Here is a 27151-nt window from a genome sequence, read left to right as displayed (position 1 = left end):
TCCAGGGGGAGATACGAGCAAATTCTGCGATTTATGCATTTCAGCGACAATGAAATCTGTCGTCCTCGGGGAGACCCTGCATACGATCGGCTCCACAAAATTCGGCCCCTCATAGACCACTTCAATCAGCGGTTTGCAGCCTTGTTTACCCCCGAACAAGTTGTCTGCATTGACGAGTCCCTGATTAAATTTACTGGCCGTCTTGCTATCAAACAGTACCTCCCCAGCAAGCGTGCCAGATACGGGGTCAAGTTGTATAAGCTCTGTGACAGGGCCACAGGCTATACAGTTAATTTCCGTGTCTATGAGGGAAAAGATAGCACTGTGGAGCCCCCGAACTGCCCAGACTACATAGGGAGCAGCGGTAAGATTGTTTGGGACTTGGTGTCACCCTTATCCGGAAAGGGGTACCATTTGTACGTGGACAATTTTTACACAAGCGTGCCACTATTTAGTCACCTGCTTGATTTACAAATTGGCGCATGTGGCACCGTGCGACCTAATCGCCGGGGCTTCCCCCAACGGCTTGTAAATTCCCGTCTTAGTCGGGGGGCGAGAGCCTGCTTGAAAACGGACAAATTACTTGCGGTGAAGTGGAAGGATACACGGGATGTTTATGTTCTGTCCTCCCTTCACGCAGACACGACAGTCCAAATCCCTACGGCAACTGGCGTTATGGAGAAACCCCTCTGTGTCCACGAATATAACCTTAACATGGGAGGGGTGGACCTTAACGACCAGCTTTTGGCGCCGTATTTAGTTGCCCGTAAAGCCAGACGCTGGTACAAAAAAGTGTCTGTTTACCTTTTCCAATTGGCTATGCTGAACGCCTTTGTCCTATACAGGGCGTCAGGACGAACTGGACCCTTCCGGGAATTCCAGGAAGCGGTCATCCTTGCCTACCTGTACCCAGGAGGCATGCCTGCCCAACTTCCCCTTCCAGATGCAGTGAGCCGGCTGCATGAGAGGCATTTTCCTTATGCCCTCCCGAGTACCCCTACCCAAATACGACCCCAAAGACGATGTCGTGTCTGTAGCCGGCGCGGATTTAGGCGTGACACCCGTTATTATTGTCCCAAATGTCCTGACCAACCTGGTCTCTGCATCGGGGAATGTTTTGAGCGCTACCATACACTAGTGGAGTATTAGTGTAGGGTACAGCACGACACAGTGTAGGGCACATAAACACAGGGTCTCGAAGGATGTTGGATGTCCATCGACATTTTGAGAGACCCAAGCTGGAAGAGAAGATCGCAGAAGATCGCACTCCCTCCCAAATCAAGAAATAAAGGAACAGTTAGAAAGTAAAATAAAAGGATCCAAAAACTGTTGTGGTGTCAGTAATTTTATATGTCCTTCTACTCCTTCCTACTATACTTTTTTCAATGTCCTTTGTTTGTTTTTTCATTCTTTTGTGACCTGTTTCTCTTGCAGGTAATTGTCGGCTACCACGCATTGATTTTATATATTCTGACACAAACAGTGTTTGCGCTCAGCATATATGGATACCTTTGCTGATAGCAGCTGTGGTGATTTTCTGATTTCAGCACTGCAGTTAAAATCTTATTTTGGTATACGTGGATAGCGCCGTGTATACCCATCATTAAATTCAGTGGGTGGTTGTTTGGGCGGTTAATGATGAGAATCCAAAAACTTTTGTTGTGTCAGTCATTTTATATGTCCTACTCTTCCTAATGTACTTTTTTTAATGTACTTTGTTTGTTTTTTCATTCTTTTGTGACCTGTTTCTCTTGCAGGTCCCTCGTCGGCTACCACGCATTGATTTTATATATTCTGACACAAACAGCGTTTGCGCTCAGCATATATGGATACCTTTGCTGATAGCAGCTGTGGTGATTTTCTGATTTCAGCACTGCAGTTAAAATCCTATTTTGGTATACGTGGATAGTGTCGTGTATACCCATCATTAAATTCAGTGGGTGGTTGTTTGGGCGGTTAATGATGAGTAATACTACGCATTATTCCTGTGCTGATTTCTGATAGGTTCTCTTTTTTTCCGTTCAGCCCACAGGCTGCATGAAAAAAAAAAAACCTATATGCCAAACAAGGACCAGCAATGTACTGGTACGTTGCTGGACTTTGAGTGGTTGTACCAGGATGATGCCTGCAGATTTAGGCATCATCTTGGTATCGTTTTTTACAGCCAGCGGTCGGCTAACATGTAAAAGCAATCCTAGCAGGTAATTGGCCGCTAGACTGCTTTTACATGCAGTGGGAGGGGTCTCCCCCCCCCCCCCCCCCACCGCCGCCTTCCGAAGCCTTCCGTGGTTTTTCTCGGGCTCTCCTGTCCCACCGGTTAACCCGAGAGTGCAGCCGGTGGTTCAGTTATCTAACCATAGAGCTAATTGAAGATTAGAATGGCTCCAATCATCTCTATGGCCTAAGATGCCGGAGGCTACGAGCATTTCATGACTTCTTTTTCGCCAGAAATAAACAGGGCCATTGGGAAATTGGGAAAGTATTTTATCACACCAATTTTGGCGTGGTCAGATACATTAAGGTCAGAGGAGAGATCTAGAGTATAAAAGACCCCAATTTTTTTAAAAAAGAGTACCTGTCACTACCGATTGCTATCATAGGGGATATCTAAATTCACTGTGATAACAATAAAAATGATTTTAAAAAAAAAAATTAAAGGAAAGGTGTCAAAATAACATAAAAAAGCAAAAAAAAAAAAAAAAAAAAATTGAGCCCCCCCCCTTTCCCCCCGTGCTTGCACGCAATGGCACACGCAAGCGTTGGTCTAGTGTCATATGTAAACCGCAATTTCAGCATGCATGTGAGGTATCGCCGCGATCGCCAGATCGAGTGCAGTAATTTTTGCAGTAGACCTCCTCTGTAAGTCTAAAGTGGTAACCTGTAGAGACTTTTAAAGTTTTTAAAAATGTACGTACGTTGTTGCCGCTGCGCAGGCGTGCGCAATTTTTAAAGCATGTCATGTCAGGTGTCTATGAACTTGGCATAAGATCATCTTTTAAATTTTACCAAAAAAATTGGAATTATATAGTGTATTTGTGAAATAAATTAAAAAAAAATGTATTTTTTTCGCAAAAATTGCGTTTGGAAAATCTGTGCGCAAATACCGTGTGACAAAAAAATTTGCAACATCCCCCATTTTATTCTATAGGGCCTCTGCTTTAAAGAAATATATAATGTTTGGGGGTTCAAAGTAATTTTCTAGTAAAAAAAAAATATTTTTTCATGTAAACAAAAAGGCACAGAAAAGGCTTGGTTTTCAAGTGGTTAGAAGAGTGGGTGATTTGTGGATAAGATTGAGCATAAAATGCCGGGACAGTTCAAACACCCCCCAAATGACCCCTTTTTGAAAAGTAGACACCCAAAGCTATTTGCTGAGAGGCATGGTGAGTCCATGGAATATTTTATATTTTGCTACAAGTGTCGGGAAAATTATTATTTCTTTTTTTTTTGTTGTTTTTTTACAGAAAGTTGTCACTAAATGATATATTGCTCACACATGCCATGTGTATATGTGAAATGACACCCCAAAATACATTCTGCTGCTTCTCCTGAGTACAGGGATACCCCATGTGTGAGACTTTTTGGCAGCGTAGCTGTGTACGCGCCCCCGAAAACCAATCCACATCTTCAGGTTTTCTAATGGCGTAAATTGCTGATTTTACCCCTGACTACCTGTCACAGTTTCAGAGGCCCTGAAATTTCAAGATAGCACAAAACCCCCCCAAATGACCCCATTTTGCAAAGTAGACACTCCAAGCTATTGGCTGAGAAGCATGGTGAGTCCATGGAATAGTTTATATTTTGCCACAAGTTTCGGGAAAATAATTTTTTTTTTTTTTTTAACACAAAGTTGTCAGTAAATGATATAATGCTCACGCATGCCATGGGTATATGTGAAATGACACCCCAAAATACATTCTGCTGCTTCTCCTGAGTACAGGGATACCCCATGTGTGAGACTTTTTTGCAGTCTAGCCGAGTACAGGACCCCGAAAACCAACCTCCACTTTCAGGCTTTCCAAGGGCGTAAATTGTTGATTTCACTCCTGACTACCTATCACAGTTTCGGAGGCCCTAAAATTCCAAGATAGCACAAAACCCCCCCAAATGACCCAATTTTGCAAAGTAGACACTCCAATCTATTTGCTGAGAGGCATGGTGAGTATTTTGCAGCTCTCATTTTTTTTGGAAAATGAAGAAAAAACAGGAAAATGCATTTTTTTTCCTCTTTTTTCAATTTCCAAAACTTTGTGACAAAAAGTGAGATCTGCAAAACACTCAACATGCCTCTCTGCAAATAGCTCAGGGTGTCTACTTTCCAAAATGGGGTCATTTGGGGGGGTTTTGTGCTATCTTGGAATTTTAGGGCCTCCGAAACTGTGATAGGTAGTCAGGAGTGAAATCAACAATTTACGCCTTTGGAAAGCCTGAAAGTGGAGGTTGGTTTTCGGGGTCCTGTACTCGGCTAGACTGCAAAAAAGTCTCACACATGGGGTATCCCTGTACTCAGGAGAAGCAGCAGAATGTATTTTGGGGTGTCATTTCACATATACCCATGGCATGTGTGAGCAATATATCATTTACTGACAGCTTTGTGTAAAAAAAAAAAAAAAAATATATATATATATATATATATTTCCCGGAACTTGTGGCAAAATATAAAATATTCCATGGACTCACCATGCCTCTCAGCAAATAGCTTGGGGTGTCTACTTTCCAAAATGGGGTCATTTGGGGGGGTTTTGTGCTATCTTGGAATTTTAGGGCCTCCGAAACTGCGACAGGTAGTGCAGAGGTGACATGAACAATTTACGCCATTAGAAAACCTGAGAGTGTTGATTGGTTTTCGCGGTCCTGTACACAGCTAGGCTCCCAAAAAGTCTCACACATGGGGCATCCCCATACTCAGGAGAAGCGGCAGAATGTATTTTGGGGTGTCATTCCACATATACCCATGTCATGTGTGAGAAATTTATCTTTTAGTGACAACGTTGTGTAAAAAAAAAAAATAAAAAAAAAAAATTGTAATTTTCCCGAAACTTGTGGCAAAATATAAAATATTCCATGGACTCACCATGCCTCTCAGCAAACAGCTTGGGGTGTCTACTTTCCAAAATGGGGTCATTTGGGGGGGTTTTGTGGCATCTTGACATTTCAGGGCCTCCTAAACCGTTATAGGTAGTGAGAAAATGCAATGAAAAATGTACGCCCTTTGAAATTCTGATGGTGGTGATTTGTTTTCCGGCTCCCGTACACAGCTACGCTCCCAAAAAGTCTCACATATGTGGTATCCCTGTACTCAGGAGAAGCAGCAGAATATATTTTGGGGTGTAATTACACATATACCCATGGCATGTGTGAGCAATATATCATTTCAATGACAACTTTGTGTAAAAAAAAAAAAAAAAAATTTTTTTAGTCATTTTTCAAACACCTGTGACAAAAAAATAAAATATTCAATGAGCTCAACATGCCTCTCAGAACATTCCTTAGGATGTCTACTTTCCAAAAAGTGGTAGTTTGGGGGGGTTTTGTACTGCCCCGCCATTTTAGCACTTCATGAAATGAGATAGGCAGTCAGAAATTAAAGCTTCGTAAATTTCAGTATTTACACCATAGTTTGTAGACGCTATAACTTTTGCGCAAACCAATAAAAATACGCTCATTGATTTTTTTTTTGTCAAAGACATGTAGCTAAATATATTTTGGCCAAAAAAAATGACATAAATTGAGTATATTGGATATTTTTTAAAAGACAAAGTTGAAAATGTCATTTTTTTGCAAAATTTTCGCTCTTTTTTTATTAATATCGCAAAAAATAAAAAGCGCAGAGGTGATCAAATGCCACCAAAAGAAAGCTCTGTTTGTGGGAAAAAAAGGACGTAAATTTCGTTTAGGTACAGCATTGCATGACCGAGCAATTATCAGTTAAAGTCACGAAGTGCCAAGTTGAAAAAAGGGGTCTGGTCCTTTAGCAGCCAAATCCTCCGGGGCTTAAGTGGTTAAAGCGGAATTCCACCCGTTTTTGTGTTTATTAAAAGTCAGCAGCTGCAGAAAGTCTAGCTGCAGAATTTTAATAAATGCACACCTACCTGTCCAATGTACAGCGATGTGGCCGGTGGGAGCCTTGGATCTCTTCTCCCTGCTGGCATCTCTAGTGTGGGCACCCGGCTTTGAAAGCTTGCGGCTTCACAGCCAGGAGCGCGCTGCGTGTCCTGAGTGGCTCACACTTAACCCTTTGATCACCACTGTGATAACCCCTTCCCTGCCAATGTCATTATTACAGTAACAGTGCATATGTTTAGCACTGATAACTGCAGTAATGTCACTGGTCCCCCCAAAAGTGTAAAAAATGTCAGGGATTCGATCTGTCTGCCGCAATGTCGCAGTTCGCTGCCATTACTAGTAAAAAATAAATAAAAATAACAAACTTTTCCCCCTAGTTTGTAGACGCAATAACTTTGGCGCAAACCAATCAAAATAGGCTTATTGCTAATTTTTTTTCTTTACCAAAAATATGTAGCAGAATACAAATTGGCCTAAAAGGATGAAAAATTTAGATTTTTAAAATTTTTATTTTTTGGGAAACCTATATTGCAGAATGTGAAAAAAAAAAAATATATATATTTTTCAGAATTGTCGCTCTTTTTTATGTTTATAGTGCAAAAAAAAAATCGCAGAGGGGATCAAATACCACTAAAATAAAGCTCTATTTGTGGGGAAAAAAAAGGACCTCGATTTTATATTGGTACAGTGTCGCACAACTGCGCAATTTTCCTTTAACGTAAAGCAGCACCGAATCGCAAAAAATTGCTTGGTCATTAACCACTCCAGCTCCGGAAGGTTTTACCCCTTTAATGACCAGGCCATTTTTTGCGATTCGGCACTGCATTGCTTTAACTGACAATTGCGCAGTTGTACAACGCTGTACCCAAATACAATTGATGTCCTTTTTTCCCCCCACAAATAGAGCTTTGATTTGGTGGTATTTGATCACCACTGCGGTTTTTCATTTTTGCACTATAAACAAAAAAATAGCGTAAATTTTGAAAATACACCAATATTTTCTACTGTCTGCTATAAAACATTCCCAATAAAAACATTTTTTTAAATTTAATTTTTTTTTTTTAGAAGTTTGGGCCAATTTGTATTCTGTTACATATTTTTGGTTAAAAAAACAAAAAGCGTATAATAATTGGTTTGTGCAAAAGTTATAGCGTTTACAAAGTAGGTGATAGATTTATGCACTTATTTATTTATTTTTTTTATTAGTAATGGCGTTTTTTTTTTTTTTCGGGACTGCGACATTGCATCGGCCAAATCTGACACTTTTTGGAGACCAGTGACATTAATACAGTGATCATAATATGCACTGTTACTGTATAAATTCCAATGGCAGGAAAGGGGTTAACAGTGGGGGTGATCAAGGGGTTAAATGTGTTCCCTATTTGTGCTTACTAACTGTGGGGGGTTCGATTTAACAGAGGCAGAGAGAGATTGGTGATTCAGCTGAGCTGAATCATCGACCTTTCCCTGCCTCTCTGACAGAAGAGCCATCTTGCATTGTTTACATTCCAGACGGCTCTCCTATTAGTTTATCAGAAGATCGCGGGAAGCTGGCGGCGGTTGCGCCCGCTCCTCCCGTGGTCTGCCTTCCGCTGTGTCTAATCACAGTGGGATCGTGGCACACGCGCGTCTAAACCGCGTGCGCATAATCGCGTAGATCTACATGCTACACACGCTGTGTGCATGCAGAACCGCTGATTTCTATCAACAGCTGTCCGTGTGAATGAAGCCCTAAAAAACTGTTCACCCTGTGAATTTAGCCTAAAAAATGGGGTGTTGTAAGGATCCGGGTAGTAGTTGGAATATCAGTTTGCTGTTGTAGCTTGCAAAAAAAGTTCTTGAGCTCCTTTTACTCTGATGCGCTTTTTATGTGTTCCCATTGACTTACAGTGGAAGGTGCCTTTTTTTAAAGCGGTTGTAAACTCTATAAAAAAAAAAACCTGCAAGACAAAGGCATAATGAGCTAGTATGCATCGCATACTAGCCCATTATGTGTAACTTACCTTAAAACGAAGCCCCGACACGGACCCCCGGACATCGCTGCGGGCGCTGCCATGGTCCCTCGTCGTCTCTTCCAGGTTCGGCGGCTCCGGCGCGCTGATTGGCCCGGAAGAGACGGCTCCGGCGCGATGATTGGCCGGAGCCGCGATGACGTCACTCTCGCACATGCGCGCGGGAGTGATTTTTCCGGCAAGCTCCCGGCAACTTAATTGAAGGTCCCCCGGACCTTCAGAGCGCATGCGCCGCTCGCGCGAGCGGCTGCATGCGATGTAAATATCTCCTAAACCGGCACGGTTTAGGAGATATTATTTGTACCTACAGGTAAGCCTTATTATAGGCTTACCTGTAGGTAAGTGTCAAAAAGCGGGATACAACCGCTTTAATCCGCTTTTGAAAAACTGCACCAAAGTTGCAGCGTGCAGAACTTTTCAAAGTTGCAGTGTGAACTGTTATATAGGATCTAATTGGGAACAGTGTTCATGCGCTTTTGATTCCCTGAAAAGTGGAGTGAAAGCACCCCAGTGTGAAAGGAGCCGTATTTTGTGGCATTTCTCAGAAACGCAGAACAGAAGAGGTAATGATCTGTGTGCAGTAGATATTATTGGGAAGGGTGGAGTTGCTGGCTCACATGCATATAGATAGTGACATACACTATATTTTCTAAAAGTATTAGGATGCCTGCCTTACATGAACTTTAATGACATCCCAGTCTTAGTCTGTAGGGTTCAATATTGAGTTGGCCCACCCTTTGCAGATATAACAGCTTCAACACTTCTGGGAAGGCGGTCAAAATGGTTTAGGATTCTGATAATGGAAATGTTTGACCATTCTTCCAGAAGCACATTTGTGAGGTCAGGCACTGATGTTGGGGAGAAGGCCTGGCTCGCAGTCTCTACTCAAATATTCATCCCAAAGGTGTTCTATCGGGTTGAGGTCAGGACTCTGTGCAGGCCAGTTAAGTTCCTCCACCCCAAACTCACTCCTTCGTGTCTTTTTTATGGACCCTGCTTTGTGCACTGGTCCAAATCATATGGTGGAGGAGGGATTATGGTGTGGGGTTGTTTTTCAGGGGTTGGACCTGATCCCTTACCAGTACCAGTAAAGGGAACTCTTAGGGCTCTTTCACACGGGCGGTCAGATCAGATCCACCTGTCAGTTTTTTAGGCAGATCTGATCGGATGCCCCATTCAGCCCTATGGAGCAGCGGATGGCAGTGGAGACATGTCCGCTGACACCCGCATCCGATCCTGTCCGTGAAATCCGGATGGATGGAAACCCTATTTTCCATCCGTCCTGGGGATCGGATCAGATGGAATCGGATGAGAGTGGACAGGCGGTCCGCTCTCATCCGATTCCCCATAGAGAGCAGCAGAGGCTGAGACACCTCCCTCTCCGCACTGCAAGCGGAGACGGAGCTGTCATCTGCCGGCTCAGCGGGGATCGCGGATCGATCCCCGCTGAGCAGCACGGATCCGCCTACAGAGACAGACCGTGTGAAAGAAGCCTTAGGGCAGGGCTTGACAAATTTTCCTGAAATCTAGGAGCCAGCTAAAAAAGTTAGGAGCCAGTTTTTTTTTTTTTTAAACTAACAACCAAGCTTTATTTAATAAAACGGATACTAAATTTACACATAAATACGACTAGAACCCCACTCTCCTCTATAGCACAATTGGATGGAAACAGACTGTCTGTCTCTTTCCATCCGATGCCATCTGATCCGATCCACAGGATGGATAGAAAATAGAACCACCATCCGTCTGCTTTTGGTGGACAGGATCAGATGGCAGCAGATTACTGCTTCATAGAGGAGAATCAAGGGTCCGATCAAGTCTGCCTGAAAAACTGACAGGCGGACCTGATCAGACAGCCCGTGTGAAAGGGGCCTTCGGCTGTGGCATGGCGATGAGGGGAAAAAAAAAAAAAAAGTGTGTGTATATGTGTATAGATATAGATATAGATATATATATATATATATATATATATATATATATATATATATATATATATATATATATATATATATATTTTTTTTTTAATAATTGGAAAAATAATTTTTTTTTTTTTTTTTTTTACATTTAAAAAATAAATTAAATAAATAATAATAACCACACTCCCTGTCAAAGGTAACTAACTGGACAGGGAGATGGTAATGAATTGAGAACAAAAAGGCAGTGGAAACAGTCATTACAACAGTCATTACTCCCGGCCTCCACAAGAGGGCGCCAGTTCCCCATTGGAAGCCTGTCATCTCAAGTAGGCCGAAAAGCCGGGGCCTCAATTTTCGGACGGCCCGGAAGTCAGTGCACTCCTAGCGCGGAAGTCCGGGCAAAAATGACAGGACACCTTCTGCAGGGCACCCCCAGGCGCCAGGTCGCTAATTCTAGTCGCAAATGCGACCTGGCGCCGGGGATTGTCGAGCCCTGCCTTAGGGCGTCAGCATACCAAGACATTTTGGCCAATTTCATGCTCCCAACTTTGTGGGAACAGTTTCGGAATGGCCCCTTCCTGTTCCAACATGACTGTGCACCAGTGCACAAAGCAAGGTCCATAAAGACATGGATGAGTGAGTTTGAGGTGGAGGAACATGACTGGCCTGCACAGAGTCCTGACCTCAACACAATAGAACACCTGTGGGATGAACTACAGCGAAGACTACAAGCCAGGCCTTCTCCTCCACATCAGTGCCTGACCTCACAAATGTGCTTCTGGAAGAATGGTCAAACATTCCCATTCACCAAAACTAAAAAAAAACAAAACAAAACACGTGGGGTCCCTTCTGACCCCCCCCCCCCCCCCGACCTTCATCCATTTGTGAATGGGAAATTACAAAGTCCGAAATCGTGTGTGTGTGTGTATGTATGTATGTGTATATTTTTATATATATATATATATATATATATATATATATATATATATATATATAAATATGTATATGCAGAAGTCGGATATACCGGGTATTTTAACTGAGAGTCAGACATGAAGCTATCTGAAGGGTGGAAGCGGAATATAATTTTTTTTACATTAATCCCGTTTGACGGGTTGACCCCCCCCCCCCTTCATGACCAGGCCATTTTTCGCAATACGGCACTGCGTTACTTTAACTGACAATTGAGCGGTCATGTAACCCAAATAAACTTTATATCATTTTTTCCTACAAATACAGTGGGGGAAAAAAAGTATTTGATCGCCTGCTGATTTTGTACGCTTGCCCACTGACAAAAGAAATGATCAGTCTATAATTTTAATGATGGGTTTATTTTACCAGTGAGAGAACCAAAACCAAATCCAGAAAAAAGCATTTCAAAAAGTTTTATAAATTGATTTGCATTTTAAGGCGTGAAATAAGTATTTGACCCCTTTGCAAAACATGACGTAGTACTTATTAGCAAAATGCTTGTTGGCAATCGCAGAGCTCAGACATTTCTTGTAGTTGGCCCCCTGGTTTGCACACATTTCAGGAGGGATTTGGTCCCACCCCTCTTTGCAGATCCTCTCCAAGTCATTAAGGTTTCAAGGCTGACATTTGGTAACTCAAACCTTCAGCTCCCTCCACATATTTTCTATGGGATTAGGGTCTGGAGACTGGCTAGGCCACTCCAGGTCCTTTTTAATGTGCTTCTTCTAGAGACACTCCTTTGTTGCCTTGGCCATGTGTTTTGGGTCATTGTCATGCTGGATTACCCATTAATGACCCATTTTCAATGCCTTGGCTGAGGGAAGGAGGATCTCACCCAAGATTTTGAAGGTACATGGCCCCGTCCATTGTCCCTTTTTGATGCAGTGAAGTTGTCCAGTCCCCTTAGCAAAATACCCCCAAAGCATAATGTTTTAACCTCCATGTTTGGCGGTGGGGACGGTGTTCTTGGGGTCAAAGGCAGAATTCCTACTCTTCCAAACACGGCGAGTTGAGTTGATGCCAAATAGCTCAACTTTGTTCTCCTCTGACCACAAGACTTTCACACAGTTCTCCTCTGAATCATTCAGATGTTCATTAGCAAACTTCAGACGTTCCTGTACATGTGCTTTCTTGAGCAGGGGGACGTTGTGGCTCTGCAGGATTTCAGTTATTCACGGCATACCAATTGGTACCAATTGTTTTCTTGGTGACTATGGTCCCAGCTGCCTTGAGATTATTGACAAGATTCTCCCGTGTAGTTCTGGGCTGATTCTACAACATTTTCATGGTCATTGAAACTCCGCAAGGTGAGATCTTGCACGGAGCCCCAGACCAAGGGAGATTGAAAGTTATTTTGTGTTTCTTCCATTTGCAAATAATTTCACAAACTGTTGTCACACTCTCACTAAGCTGCTTAGCAATGGCCTTGTAGCCCATTTCAGCCTTGTGCATGTCTACAATCTTGTCCCTGACAACCTGGGACAACTCTTTGGTCTTGGCCATGGTGGAGAGATTGGAATCTGATTGCTTCTGTGGGCAGGTGTCTTTTTATATAGGTAACACGCTGTGAGATTAGGAACACTCGCTGTTAAGAGAGTGCTCCTAGTCTCAGCTCGTTGCCTGTATAAAAGACACCTGGGAGCTAGAAATCTTGCGGTTAGGGGATCAAATACTTTTCTCTTTCGTTCACTGACGGACACAGCTCCATATCTTCTTAGACCCTTGGGCTTATACTGCTCTCTCCACAGGAGTAGGACTAAGCGGAAATCATTTTAACTACGCCCCTGGACAGTCCCAGGGGGTATACTCCCACTTCCTGCTCTAGGACTTCAGTTTTTTTTCTGCCTAGTCAGGAGTAAGGACCTGGTTCCCTGCTGGGATCTGTGGTCCTAGCATTTTTTCTTTTTAAATGGAATTTCTTCTTTTGTTTTCTGTTCCTGTGAGAGCTACAATCAACTGCCGGACTGGGCGGTGCACTGGATATCCTAGATCAGGGGTCTTCAAACTATGGCCCTCCCAGTTGTTCAGGAACTACAATTCCCATCATGCCTAGTCATGTCTGTGAATGTCAGGAGTTTTACAATGCCTCATGGGACGTGTAGTTCCGCAACAGCTGGAGGGCTGTAGTTTGAGGATCCTTGTCCTAGATCCTTACTATTAAGCTACGTGCTAGGTTGGCTGCGACATAGCCCCACTGGACGGGGGGCCAGGCCGGCGAGTGTAACACCTCGCGAGGACGCATAGCCCTGGCCACGACAATAGTCACGTGCAGAGTGGCAGCGTACTTCTGGCCCGCAGCACCCCCATTCCAAGATGGCGCAGTGGACTGCCAGGAGTGGTGCCCGCTTGGTTTCCAAGGTGTGGTGAGTAGTGTCCCACCTCTCCTTGGGGAATTATTTTGGTGGACGCGGGCCCTTCCTCAGATTGGTAGACCCTTCCTCCCTTCATGGTTTCCCCCTCTCTCTAGCAGTGTCCCCCTGCCTGGGTTGCCTTCACCACCCCCCTTGGGTTGCACAGGCTGGGGTATGTGGGGTGTGCTATGGTGATGGGCTGGAGGGGGATGGGAGTGCACTGCCGGTGGCTCATTTTCAGGTGCTCCTGTGGTGCATGGCTGCATGGGGGTCCCTGTGCGCCCCCCCCCCCCCCGGTGGACTACAGTCACCTGACAGGCTGGTCTGGTATCCTGGCTGCCGCGCTGCGCCGCCATTTTGTTGGGGATAGCTGTATACAGACACGGTTGCCATGTTTGTGTAGTCCAGCAGCCATGTTTTTGGAGCCTCCCATTGAAGTCAATGAGACGGCCATTTTCTTGTAGCCTGTGGAGCGGTGATGCGGCAGTGAGCCTCTAGTGACAGTGCTTCCTTTTCTTCTCTGATCGTCGCATGGCAAGCAGCTGGGCGCTCTGTATCCTGCCCTCAATAGGTGGTGGTAAGTTCCTGTGGATATGCAGCTTCCTTTTCTGCTATATCAGCGCCGCTGGGATTTGCAGTATCGTAGCAGTGTGAAGGGGGTTTTTTGCCAAAATAATTTATTTTATTTTTACTTTTTTGCATATTAAGGGCGGACTCCGGATTAAACATGCAGTCCCTGGAGCAGGTATCACCACCTGACCCACTTTCAGAAGCTGTGGGACCCTCTGGGTCTCCATCTGCCCTGGCGAACATGATGGCTGTCCTGAAGTCACTTGTGTCCAAAGTTGATATGGCCCTTGAAAAGCGGCCTAGCAAGAAGTGCCACCGGCCATCACCTGTATCCTCTGCCTCCTCAGAGTCTTAGCTGGATTTGGCCGCCGCGGACACGAGTCAATCTGCTGGGTCTGCGTCCACGCAGAGTACTCTGACAGTGAGGATGATTCCTCTTTCACTGGGGTCGCACATGAAATGGCTCTTGTGGAGGCACTGATTGTATCAGTACCGGAAATTAGAGGACACAGCTAATGCTGCGTTGGTTTCGCCGGTGCAATTTGGCACCCATTGACCTTCCAAGGTGATTAGGTGTTCCCCTTTCCTGCCTATTTCAACAAGATTGTCGCTAGTCAGTGGGGATCCCTGAAACGCATGGTCGGAATACCTAAGCATTTCGCTAGGAGGTATCCTTTTGAAAAGTCTCTTGAAGAAGCTGACTGGCCCACTGACAGCCAGGCTTCCAAAAAGGTGCTGACTGATCTACCTTTTGCTGGAGCTCGTTTATTTGGTGCTTCTATGGAAGCTATTATTAAAGGTCATACTGGAGGTAAGAGTACTCTGCTTCCGTAAGGCTGCTAAAAACAAGGAGCCTCTTCGTAAATGTGGTCCTTTTTTCTCAGCTCACAAGGCGGCACTTTCATCTGGCTAGATCACAGGACATTGGATCAAGATCCACCTGTACCTTCGCAGGAGGCTCCAAGAGACCCTGGGATGGTAATTTAAAAGCGGGCTCCGCTGGTCCCGCAGACAACATAGTTACATAGTTTGTGAGGTTGAAAAAAGACATCAGTCCATCCAGTTCAACCTATGATGTGTGTGTGTGTGTTTGCTGTTAACCGTACATTGTATACCCCTGTATGTTGTGGTCTCTAAGGTGCCCATCTAATAGTTTTTTGAAACTATCGATGCTCCCTGCTGATATGACTGCTTGTGGAAGAGATTTCCACATCCTTACTGCTCTGACAGTGAAGAACCCCTTAAGTATTTTAAGGTTAAACCGTTTTTCCTCTAGTTTTAGTGAGTGGCCATGTGTCTTATTGTACAAGAAAAGAGGGGGGAAAAAAGGTTGGGGAGTTGTGAAAATACAAACCCAGGTCTGTTATCCACTACCCCAACTACCAACTAAGGGCACCACAGGTATGTATTCTTAAAAAGTATAAGTTTATTAGGCACGTATGCCTGAAAGCAAAAAATATGACAAAAACAAGGCAGTGAGTCGTGGTGTTACAGAACAATAATTTAAAATCAACAGTTGAAAGCACCCATGCACATTATAGATAACACCTTCTATCTAGAAACACTTGGACCCGACGGACATCAGCATGCAGTAGAGGCTGAATTATCCGTGGGGTGCAGTGTGAGGACCTCAATTATGTAAATAACCCCTCCAATTTCTTATGAAATATCAGCTTGGTTTGGCTTATACCATAAAAATATTTATTACAGTAGAATGATCAATTCCTTAATGAGAACACGAATAGCAAGATGAGATTGGACTCATTGAGCACACTCTTGCCTGCCAGTATAATTGTCCATGGACAGTAGATAAGTTAAATTGTATAGGCTCAAAGATGATGCAAAAATCTGAAAAGCGGTGCATTGAGTGGTCTGCTAAAGGTTCAAATGCTGTGTCTTCACAAGAAAATACTAGTTGATGAAGTAGATGGAGGCCGTGGAAGTCATTGAACAAAGCTCAAGATAAATCCCAGATAAATCCCAGAGGAGCAGTAGATATGATTAGTAACATGCCGTCCTTGCAAGGAGAACAGACAAATTGGAGGTGGAGCAGGTCAGAGAGTTACCTTAACATGTGCCTTATTCAATGACGGCGTGTACTTCATGTAGAGGGGGGAGAGTAGATGGCGGTGTATCACGGCAGGAGTTCCCGGTGCCCGGTTAGCCTGTTGCTATCGTATTCACCCAACGGCGTTCTTACTCTTCCATAGAAATATTCATTCAGCTCTGAAGAAACCAACGTCTTTTGGTGAAACGCGTCAGCGTCCAGCTTTGTGCATAGAGCACCCATGCACTAACGACAGCTGAATCCCCTGTACGGGATCCGCTATCTATCGTTCCCCAGGCTGTTCCCCGAGAAGGCATCCGGCTGACCAGCCTAACAGGAAGTGACGACCGGGAGGACACCTCTGACCCGGAAGTCAAGCCCCGCAGTCGCCGGCTCAGCCACATGGAAGAGTAAGAACGCCGTTGGGTGAATACGATAGCAACAGGCTAACCGGGCACCGGGAACTCCTGCCGTGATACACCGCCATCTACTCTCCCCCCTCTACATGAAGTACACGCCGTCATTGAATAAGGCACATGTTAAGGTAACTCTCTGACCTGCTCCACCTCCAATTTGTCTGTTCTCCTTGCAAGGACGGCATGTTACTAATCATATCTACTGCTCCTCTGGGATTTATCTGGGATTTATCTTGAGCTTTGTTCAATGACTTCCACGGCCTCCATCTACTTCATCAACTAGTATTTTCTTGTGAAGACACAGCATTTGAACCTTTAGCAGACCACTCAATGCACTGCTTTTCAGATTTTTGCATCATCTTTGAGCCTATACAATTTAACTTATCTACTGTCCATGGACAATTATACTGGCAGGCAAGAGTGTGCTCAATGAGTCCAATCTCATCTTGCTATTCGTGTTCTCATTAAGGAATTGATCATTCTACTGTAATGAATATTTCTATGGTATAAGCCAAACCAAGCTGATATTTCATAAGAAATTGGAGGGGTTATTTACATAATTGAGGTCCTCACACTGCACCCCACGGATAATTCAGCCTCTACTGCATGCTGATGTCCGTCGGGTCCAAGTGTTTCTAGATAGAAGGTGTTATCTATAATGTGCATGGGTGCTTTCAACTGTTGATTTTAAATTATTGTTCTGTAACACCACGACTCACTGCCTTGTTTTTGTCATATTTTTTGCTTTCAGGCATACGTGCCTAATAAACTTATACTTTTTAAGAATACATACCTGTGGTGCCCTTAGTTGGTAGTTGGGGTAGTGGATAACAGACCTGGGTTTGTATTTTCACGACTCCCCAACCTTTTTTCCCCCCTCTTTTCTTGTACTCATATGTTTAATGCCAACGGCCACCACTTATGGTAATGCAAATTATTAAGGTATTTCACTAATTTGCGAGGTGTTCACCATAATACAAGTGTACCTCCTTTGAGCCCTTTATAGAACACTATCTTGTTTTTCTTTTTTGTTATATGTGTCTTATTGTATTCCCTTTCTCTGAATAGTTTGTTCCTTATGCTAGGGTCGCCAGTACAGTATTTGTACATTGATATCATATCCCCCCTCAATCGTCTCTTCTCCAGAGAGAATAGGTTCAGTGCTTGTAGTCTTTCCTCATAGCTGATGTCCTCCATTCCCCTAATTATTTTTGTTGCCCTTCTCTGGACTCTCTCCAGTTCCAGCACATCCTTCCTGAGGACCGGTGCCCAGAACTGGACAGCATACTCCAGATGTGGCCGGACCAGAGTCTTGTAGAACGGGAGAATAATCTCTTTATTTCTGGAGTGAATTCCCTTTTTTATACATGTTTGTCCTTACAGACTGACTTGGATCTCGTAAGGGGCAGGCCGCATCTGCTGTGGTCATTTCCAGATGGATCAGGCAGACGGTAGTGCAGGCTTATTCCATTAAGTGTCAGTATCCTCCTTTCCCTGTTAAGGCGCATCCTACAAGTGCGCTTAGTCCCTCCTAGGCCTTCTATCATCAGGTGTTAGTGATTCAGGTGTGCAAGCTAGCCACATGGTTGTCTGTGCATACATTCACAACGTTTTACAAGGTGGATGTATTCTCATCTGCGGATGCTGCGTTTGGCCGCAAAGTTTTGCAGGCTGCTGTTGCAGAGGCTCCTGACTCTTGAGGTTGTTGTTGTTTTCTGGTTTGTGAGTTCCAGTTGTTCCTGGTTGAGCTCCTGGTTTACCTGGTTGTCTATGTTTAGCCCTTTTGGGAATTATGTGCATTGCTGTTTTTCCCACCCTTCATGTTGACACTGCTTTGGGACATCCAAGCGTCTAAGAAGATATGGAGCTGTGTCTGTCAATGAACGAAAGCGAAAACTGGATTTTTGTCTTACTGTAAAATCCTTTTCTCTGAGGTTCACTGACGGACACGGCACCCGCCCCTCTTTTGGGTTGTTATGTATTCTTCTGACACTGCTTGTTACAAACTGAAGTCCTATAGCAGGAAGTGGGAGTATACCCCAGGGGCGTAGTTAAAATTATTTCTGCCTAGGCCTACTCCTGTGGAGAGAGCAGTATAAGCCCAAGGGTCTAAGAAGATATGGAGCTGTGTCCGTCAGTGAACCCTCGAGAAAAGGATTTTACGGTAATCCCAGTTATTTTCCCTCATTAAAATGCAAATCAATGTCTAACTTTTTTTTTTTTTTTTTTTTTTCTGTCTCTCACTGTTAAAATAAATCTAACATTAAATTATAATATAGATAATATAGACTGATCATTTCTTTGTCAGTGGGCAAATGTGCAAAATCAGCAGGGGATTAAATATTTTTTTCCCCTCACTATAGAGCTTTTCTTTTGGTGGTATTTGATCACCACTGCATTTTTTTTTTTATTGCTCTTCAAACAAAAAGACTGACAAGTTTGAAAAAAAAAAAACAGTATTTGTTTACTTTCTGCTATGAAACCTATCCAATAAAAAAATTAAAAAATGTCTTCAATTCAGGCCAATATGTAATCTGCTAAATTTTTTTTTTGGTAAAAAAAAAAAAAAAATCCTAATAAGCTTATTTTGATTGGTTTGCACAAAAGGTATAGCGTCTACAAACTATGGTGTCTATATACCTGATTTTTTTTTTTTTTCCCCCTAGGGATTGACTTTTTTAGTGGGGCTGCAATATTGCTGTGGGCATTAACTGACACTTTTAACACTTTGTGGGAACCAGTGACACTTATGCGATGCGGGAACAGGCTGCAAATTTGCAGCCTTTTCCCGCATCGCAAACGCACCCCTGGCAGTTCACACTGCCATATGCGATACGCAGGGGGTGTCAATGTAATCTTAACGACACCCCCAGTTTGATCGCATATCGCAGTGCGATCTTACAGTTCGCACAGGATCGGATCGCACAAGTGTGAACCACTGTGCGATCCGATCCTGATGCAGCTGCAAAAAAGGGTCCTGTGCGTCTTTGCTGCGGGTGCGGTGCAAATTTAGCCATACAAAGTGTATGGCTAAACTCGCACCACACAGCCGATCGCATGTAATGAAGGAGCAGTGCGCTCCGACATTACATGCGATCCCCACAGCCGCACTAGTGTGAACCGGCACTAATACAGTGATCAGTGCTAAAAATATGCACTTGTCACTGTACTAATGACACTGTCTGGGAAGGGGTTAAACATTAGGGCAATCAAAGGGTTTTCTGTGTGCCTAGCCAGTGTTTTATTGTACGGTGTGTGCTACTTTTACTCAGGTAAGAGGTATTACACAAAATCTATTTCCCCCCCCACTCTGTCAGAACGGAGATCTGCCATGTTTACAAAGGAAGGTCTCCATTCTGTGTTTCTGCCCGATGATCGGCAGGTGCCAGCGGACATTCAGTGCCTGGCATCCACAGATTGGCTTCTGCTGTGAGTAATCACAGCAAAAGGGGCCCACCAGCAGTGTGCAAGGTGGAAGTGTAGAATCATATATAAATATATATAAAACTGTGCAGGAGGGTTGCCCTGTAACAGTAAACCTGCTATAGGGTGGTCCTTAACTGGTGACCATTTAACATGTTATTTTGTCCATACCAGTCCACAAAGCACACAATATTAAAACAGCCGTGTTCCCCTTCAGATACTGGATATTATAGCATAGTAACCTCCTAACTGTAAGAGATCTATATTAGTACGAATCCAGTCTTTCACTCAACATGTTACGTGGGAAACCTGATTCTTCAGGAGTTTTTAATGGAGGGTATATTGATCTGCAGAAAAATAAAACCTTGTGATGGTATACAGAAAATAACAAACATATTTTTATATGTATGAGCATGCATGCCCCTTTGCAGTAAGAAGAACAATGTACATACATTCCAATAGGGAAATGGATAAGAAAACATACTAACCAATACATACAACATAACCGGAAACCTAGAGATTGGACTATGATATTCCTCAAATCAAGTAGATCAGTCAGGCTGGTAAAAAAAAAGGGGAGGATGGAGCGGAAAAGGCAGGGAAAGGGGGATGTGAAAGGGAATGGAGGGTGGAGAGTAGAGGATGGGCCCGTACTCTCTGTGCCGCTCACACCAGCCAGCAATGAAATTGGTATTCAGGGTGTAACATGGAACTAAAGCATCTGCCATGCTCGCCCCATGTTCCCTCATTATAGTTAGTGAGGTTGAAAAAAGACCTCAGTCCATCCAGTTCAACCTATGATGTGTGTGGGTTTGCTGTTAACCATACATTGTATACCCCTGTATGTTGTGGTCTTTAAGGTGCCCATCATTGTGACAGTAGGCAAAGGATCTCCCTGGAGCCCAGTACAGCCACGTCCTCAACTTCAGTTCAGTAAGCATGTCCATAGATGGATTGAAATTAAGTTGGTTCCATTTGAACCAGCCCAATTTCTATCAGTCTATGGTCAGCTTAAATAACCTTAAATCCCGTTCTTTCTTAGCTAGACAGACCTGTTTCAATAAAAAGGCAGACACAATATAATTCCTCCATTTCTGCCCTTTGGAAGCATAGCAGTCACTTTGGATGGTGTAACAAGAGGTTGGCCATGGGAACCATTTCCAAGGTTTCAGATCCTTTACTGTGCACTAGCTTTTCTGCATCAAAAATGCATGGAAAGTAGGTAATAAGGGTTCTAATGGCATTGTTCACACCAGTGCAGTGCGTTCCAGTGCTGTTCTGTTCCAGAAGAAAAATGTCAAACATACTGCCGCCTTCCTGCATGGAACTGTACTGGAATGCTGTAAAAAGCAACAAAAACGCATCGGACCTCAGTACAGTGAAAAAAAAAAACAGGATAAAAAGCATCTGGAATGCATCTGCAAGCTCATAAAAAGCGTACCAAAGATGCACCAGAACGCATTAAAAACACGCATGCAGAAACTCATCCAGAACGGACCTGGATGACCTTTTTGTGGTGTGAATGGGCATTTAGGGATGCAAAGCTAAAATGAAGCAGCTGCTGAGGCACAATCCTTCATATTTTGTCATGCTTTTTAGGTGAGCGTTTCAGTTTTGCATGGGGTAGATCCCTTGTCCCCACACAGCAGTGAGTTTGTGCATGAATGCTGATTAAGGTTAATTGGGGTGAGCTGTCACTCTGCCTAAATCTCAGCAATACCAATATATGTTGAAACTTTTCTAATTTGCTTTCTCTAAAATGCTCTTTTCTAATTGTAAAGCTTTAGTAGTGTTGGATTTTCAGTTATTGTTAATGGCCCTTTGAAAGCCTAGTTTGTGATTACTCTATGGAATGAGTTTTTAAAGTTTTTTGCTTTTCTTCTAGGTAAAAGCAAAGAAGCTGAGATTAAGCGAATTAACAAGGAGCTGGCGAATATACGGTCTAAATTTAAGGGTATGTACCAGTTTAAATGTTTTCTGTGGCTATTTTTCATGAACGAGAACACACTTTCTCAGTATAAAATATGAGAATAGCTAAACTAATGTTTAAAGGAACACTATAGTTAGTGCGAAACCAGGGGCTGTTGGGGACAGCTTGGTCTCTATGCTGGGAGAGTGCTATGCAGTGCGCTTCTAGAGCAAAAATGCAGGTATGCACTTATGTAGCCCCACGGAATTAAAACCATTTCATTGTGGCCATATATATGTGTAACAGGCATGTGTCATTGAGCAATAAAAGATTTGCCATGCAATTTCTCCTTTTGCCCACAAGATGAAGATAGGGAGATGCTGACTTGTCCTTCCAGAAAAACTCACACAGAAGACACTGGCAAAAAAAAGGGGAGTTTTAGGAAGTGCTGAGGAGGCTGTGGTGATTCCAGAGGAAGAACTAGAGAGAGTCTAGGATCCAAGGAGGAAAAAGGGGTCTGACAGGGCAGTGCAGATACAGAGTGAGAAGAGAACAACTGTGCTCAAGATTGTCAGCCAGAGAAAGATAGAGCCTGATTCGACAGAAACCCCCAGCTATTTGGGGGATCTCCTGAGTCTGCAGCGAGTTATCAGGGCCATAGTGGTGAGTGGACGAGGCGTCATCATTAGAGACGTAGGGAGGCCACGCCATTGGAAGCTACTACAGTGTGGGAAAGCAGTTCTGGGACCGGAAAAGTCAGATAGACAGAGCCACTGCCGTGACGCCGTCTTTGCCATGCTGCCTGCCAGAGTCGCCCTAAGCAACCTAAGAGAGTGGACGCCTGATCGGAGGGGCAACTAACCGTGTTACCGGGACTGGTGAACGGGCCTTGCGCCCACTACCTAATACCATTGCTAGAGATTAAAGCCAATAGGAGCTACCTAACCAGTGACCCCAAAACTCGAATACTGCCTGCAGGCCTTACTGACCACAACGTGCTCCAACATGACTAAGGCCTGCCCCTAGGTATAACTACCTTGAAGCTCTTTTTGCTGGCCAATTAAGGCCGTATCCCACCCCTGTCTATTTGAGTGCACTCAGAATATAGAGCTGCTATCATTCTGAACGCATTTAGAGTTATTATACATTGCTTTTAGCTAATGATATAGCTAATGATATAGAAGTGTACTGTTCTTTTTATTTAAATGTTTTTCCTTTCTCCTTTTCTATTCGGGTATAGCCCTTTTCCCCAAGTTTAGCAGTCTGTCTGAATTTGCCTGATCTGTTGTTTAATCCTCTTGAAATTGCCATTTATGCTAATCTGCATTAATAGATTAGGCAAGTTATCCCCAACCTGGTGTGTGTGTGTGTTTTTTCTCCCCTACAGACAATACCTCACAGCTAGGTGAAAGGTAATTGTGGTGATACTTGTGCTCGCAGAAGGTGTGTTAGAGGGGCTGAAACTGTTCTTGGAGTCGAGGCGTGAAACCAGGAGCCCAAAATTACCAATTGGCTCCTTCGGGGGTGGTGCTACATATGTGCTGGGGGTTAAAGCAGAGTTCCACCCTAATTTTGAACCTTACACCATTAATAACATTAAAAGATTCTAAAAAAAAAGAATTGGATATTTTTTTATTTTTTTTTCACTTACCTTATTTTTAATGAAAATTAACTTACCTTCCTGCCACTTCGTCCTTATGCGGCTGCAGCCGCGGACGTCATTTCCTGCTTTGCATTGACTCCTGGGAGATGAGTGTCATCAATCCCAGGAGTCAGTGCGCCTGCATCAGTGTCCCTCGTCACTTCCGGTGCAGGCACGGGAACAGCTTCTGGGCATGCGCAATGAAAGGGAATCCGGCTGTGGGGTGACGCGCCTGAACCGGAAGTGACAAGACATGGCATTCTGGGACTTCGAAATCCAGGAAGAGGGACACTGCGGCTTCAGCTGCCCACACTGCAGATGGCAGCGCTGGACAAGTAATTCTTCTTATAGGTACACTAAACAGGGGACAGTTCAGAGGCTATCGTTGTTTAAATGCACTAGTCCTGACTGTTCTGGGGGTATTTTTAGGTTAAAAAAAAAAATAAAAATTTGGGTGGGACTCCGCTTTAAATTTTTTTTATTTTTCCCCCCAAAATTTCACATGTTTTATTAAGTGTTTATGCATATTTTTGTCAAAAAAAAAAAAAGCCTGTACTGTCAGGCATGTTAAACACAGTGGTCTACAATTTCCACAGCTTCCTTTTTTAAAATGTTGTGGTGTTTTTTTTTTTTTTGGTGTGGAAAGAATTTCTTGTCACTAAAATACTTATAGGTTCCGATATTGTCCTTTTTTACCAGTTTTAAGCGGTATTGTGAGCAGGAGCTTGGTGATCTGCAGTCCCTCCCTCTTCCTTCTTTCCTGCAATTGTATGCACTGTCTGATCATCCCTGACAAGAAAACAGAACAGTCTTATTTCCTGACCATATCTACATTTACAATTGTTTCGTTTGATCTTTGTATCCTAGGCGTATATAGGGGAAAAAAAAAATAGCTTTTTTTTTTTTCTCCACCTCTCTGTACCATGGGTATTTGCCCATAGGTTTGGCCTCTTAAACTGCAATTCCTTTTTGTCTGGTAAAACTTTAGGCCACAGTCCCATAAAAAACCCACGGACAATGTCAGGTAAACACACTTGGGAATTCAAAAAAGCAATCTACAACACTCTTTGGTAATTTGTCATACCTCTACGCAACAAATGTCTGCACATAAATTTATCGGAGGCATGATGGGGGGGGGAAGCAGTGAGGTCAGTGTCCATAACACGGACACACTTTTTTACCTCCCAGTGCATGCTCAGCCCCAGTAGCACAATGTCAAGGTTGGTACGACTATGTTGGGTGTGCAGCCAACAACATCAAAGCAACTAGTGATGTATTGCCAGCCAAGAGATTTCGGTCATTACCCAAATATTGCTGTGGTGATATTTGGGTATTATGATCAGAAAGCATCCCCCCGCCCCTTTGTTTTACGTTCAAGTGTGGGCCAGGCACTTTCCCAGCCAGCAAGTGAATATGAGGGGGGGGGGGGGGGGGTGAGTCATCGGTTGTTAGGAAGCCGATGGCCTCCTGTCATCTGGTAACCACACGCTCTGTGCAGGAAGCTGTTACGTTCATGACCATGTGCCAGCACAGAATGCCCCACTCTGGGCACTGGCATCCCTCTGTACATCCACTCTGAGTTGTTCCTAATTACCATCAGTTTGCTTATCTGCGAACAGTGGTAATTCTTTTTAATCTGTTGCAACCGTAGCAACAGATTTCTAGTGGCGAAAGAACGAACTATATATGGTGCATGTGTTGGATACTGTGCGGAAACTGTTGTAAAGCCTCGTACACACGCAACGATTATCCGTCTTTTGTCCAGAGTTGTGTTTTGTTGGTTGGAATGTGCCTAGACTGCACACAAATTTTCTCGGCCAACAAAAATCCACTTCAGAAGTGATGTCATGTGTTGGTTTGCTTTCTTTGTGTTCTTTCTTCACTGAGCATGCCCAGACTTGCTCATCAGATTTTTCCCTGTCGAAATCTGTACTGACTGCACGAAAATCGGCCGTTATGTTGACGGCCAACAAAAATTTTAAAGTCTGCACACCAGATTTTTTTCGGCCAAAAAGTCAGAGTTGGTTGTCGGAAGCATCATACTAACAAGCCGAAAATTGGCAGATCGGTCGTCAGACGAAAATTCTCTGCCAATTTTCGACGCATGTGTACGGGGCTTAAGGCTTTTCTGAATTAGCTGGAGGCCTTTTGGAAGGGATGACGCCTGAAGAAAAGTGTCATAATTGCTTTATTGAATTTCCCCCCCAACAGTGTTTTCCATTGACTTGGACTATGAGCTAATGTTGAATTCATATATGAAGCTGTCAGATCTTCTGAACGGAACTTTCAATGCAACAGGCTCCGAGACAATCAGACTTATCAGTTAGGAATTCTGTTATACTTCAGGTCATTGAAACTGCCCACCTTCAATATTGTAGCTCACCAAGTTACACACAGCTGGTTCTCACAACCTCTTTATTCATGATGGAGAATGATGTAACTGGCTGTAAATGAGACTTAGGTTTTCACAAAACAAAATATTAATGATCTTTGAATGTTGTGTTGCAGGGCAGTTCATGCTGCTCCTGTGAACAGGAAATTCTAGCATGGCAAGCTATAAACCTAAATCCTTTTTACTATAGCATGTACCATTATGTATATGAGAAGTGATGGTAGAGCTCAATGGAAAGAGGTGTTAATGAGTTAGGGAGTCTTGAATTTACATGTGTAGGCTGTGGATTCTATTCAGGAGGAGCTTTAGTATGGGATCACCAAGCTGATTATTTGTAGAGCGTGGGTGTTGAGAATTACACCTTTTAATTGCGCTCTTCAACAGATATTCTAAAAACTCTTTAAGGGTAGAATTAATTTTCACCTTGGGATCCATTTAGTCTTTTACTTTTCATCTTCCTATAACAGACCAACTGTACAGCAAAAGTGGCAGTTGACGTTGAGAGAAACCACTTAATGCTAACAGTGGCAGTTACAGCGGTCAGGTTTTATTCAGTTATGTAAAACCTTTATCCCAAATGGATACTAAAATAGTCACTGCTTAGGTGGAGCTGAGTTTTTTAATTTTGTTCATCATGTCCATCTAAATCTGCTAGTGTCACTAACATTGCCCTCTCCACATATTGACAATGATGGTATCCAAAGGTGTCTTCTGTTGCGTCTTGCATTTAAAGTATAAGTAAATGCAAAACTCTTAGGATTTGGATAGAGTGCAAAGGGATTAGAATGCCTGTCTGATAGAGCTACACGATTAATCGTTAAAAAAATTGTGATCTTGATTCAAACCCCCCCCCCCCCCCCCCCCTCACGATTTTAATCCAGTATTTCCACGATTCATACAGTGCAGAGCCGTTCTCTGCTCACTCACAACTGTCAAAAAAAAAAAAAAAAAAGAGCCTCCAGCAAATGTTTATTAACATTGCCCAGTGCTATAAACAATGTATCATTTTGGTTCTTTTGGATCAGTGATGGCGACCCTTTTTAGCCCCAGTGACCAACTTCATCACAAAGCCAACTTATTTTTTCAAAGTGCCAACACTGCAATTAAACTGCGGACATAAAGCCACCCAGGTGATGATCGCACACTTTAAGAGGGACTGTAGTCAATTCAGCTCTCACCCAGCTCACTGATTTTTGGTCTGTCAGGGGACCAAGTTAGATCAAACACACAGAAGGTGTTAACAGTCCTGCAAACGCTAGGCTGGTTGAGCAGCATGTAAAAGTCTGTCCAGGTTCAGACCTATTTAGGGTACCGGATAGACTCACGGGTACAAAGTCTTTTCCTTCCAAGGGAAAAGGTGGAAACGGTACTCTCTTCAGTAAGAGGGTTGATGGTCGCCCCCCTCGTGCTTCTGGAGAGAGATCCTGAGAGTTCTGGG

At 43.5% G+C, this 27151-nt stretch overlaps 1 protein-coding gene across 2 annotated transcripts in view; it reads left to right on the top strand.

Annotated features, from left to right (window-relative positions):
• The window catches only part of AP2A1 (adaptor related protein complex 2 subunit alpha 1), a 136069-nt gene that overhangs the window by 10827 nt on the left and 98091 nt on the right, over positions 1-27151 (top strand). For both annotated transcript variants that reach the window (XM_082273796.1, XM_082273795.1), the window contains exon 2: positions 21656-21724. In XM_082273796.1, coding sequence (XP_082129922.1) covers positions 21656-21724 — 69 coding nt within the window. The remainder of the gene's footprint in view (positions 1-21655; positions 21725-27151) is intronic.

This window comes from Pelophylax lessonae (genome assembly GCF_965119305.1).
Source record: "Pelophylax lessonae genome assembly, chromosome: 12".
In the NCBI taxonomy this organism is placed as follows: Eukaryota; Metazoa; Chordata; class Amphibia; order Anura; family Ranidae; genus Pelophylax; species Pelophylax lessonae.
The sequence above is the reverse complement of the archived record's forward strand: the minus strand, read 5'-3'. Positions and strand labels throughout refer to the sequence as shown.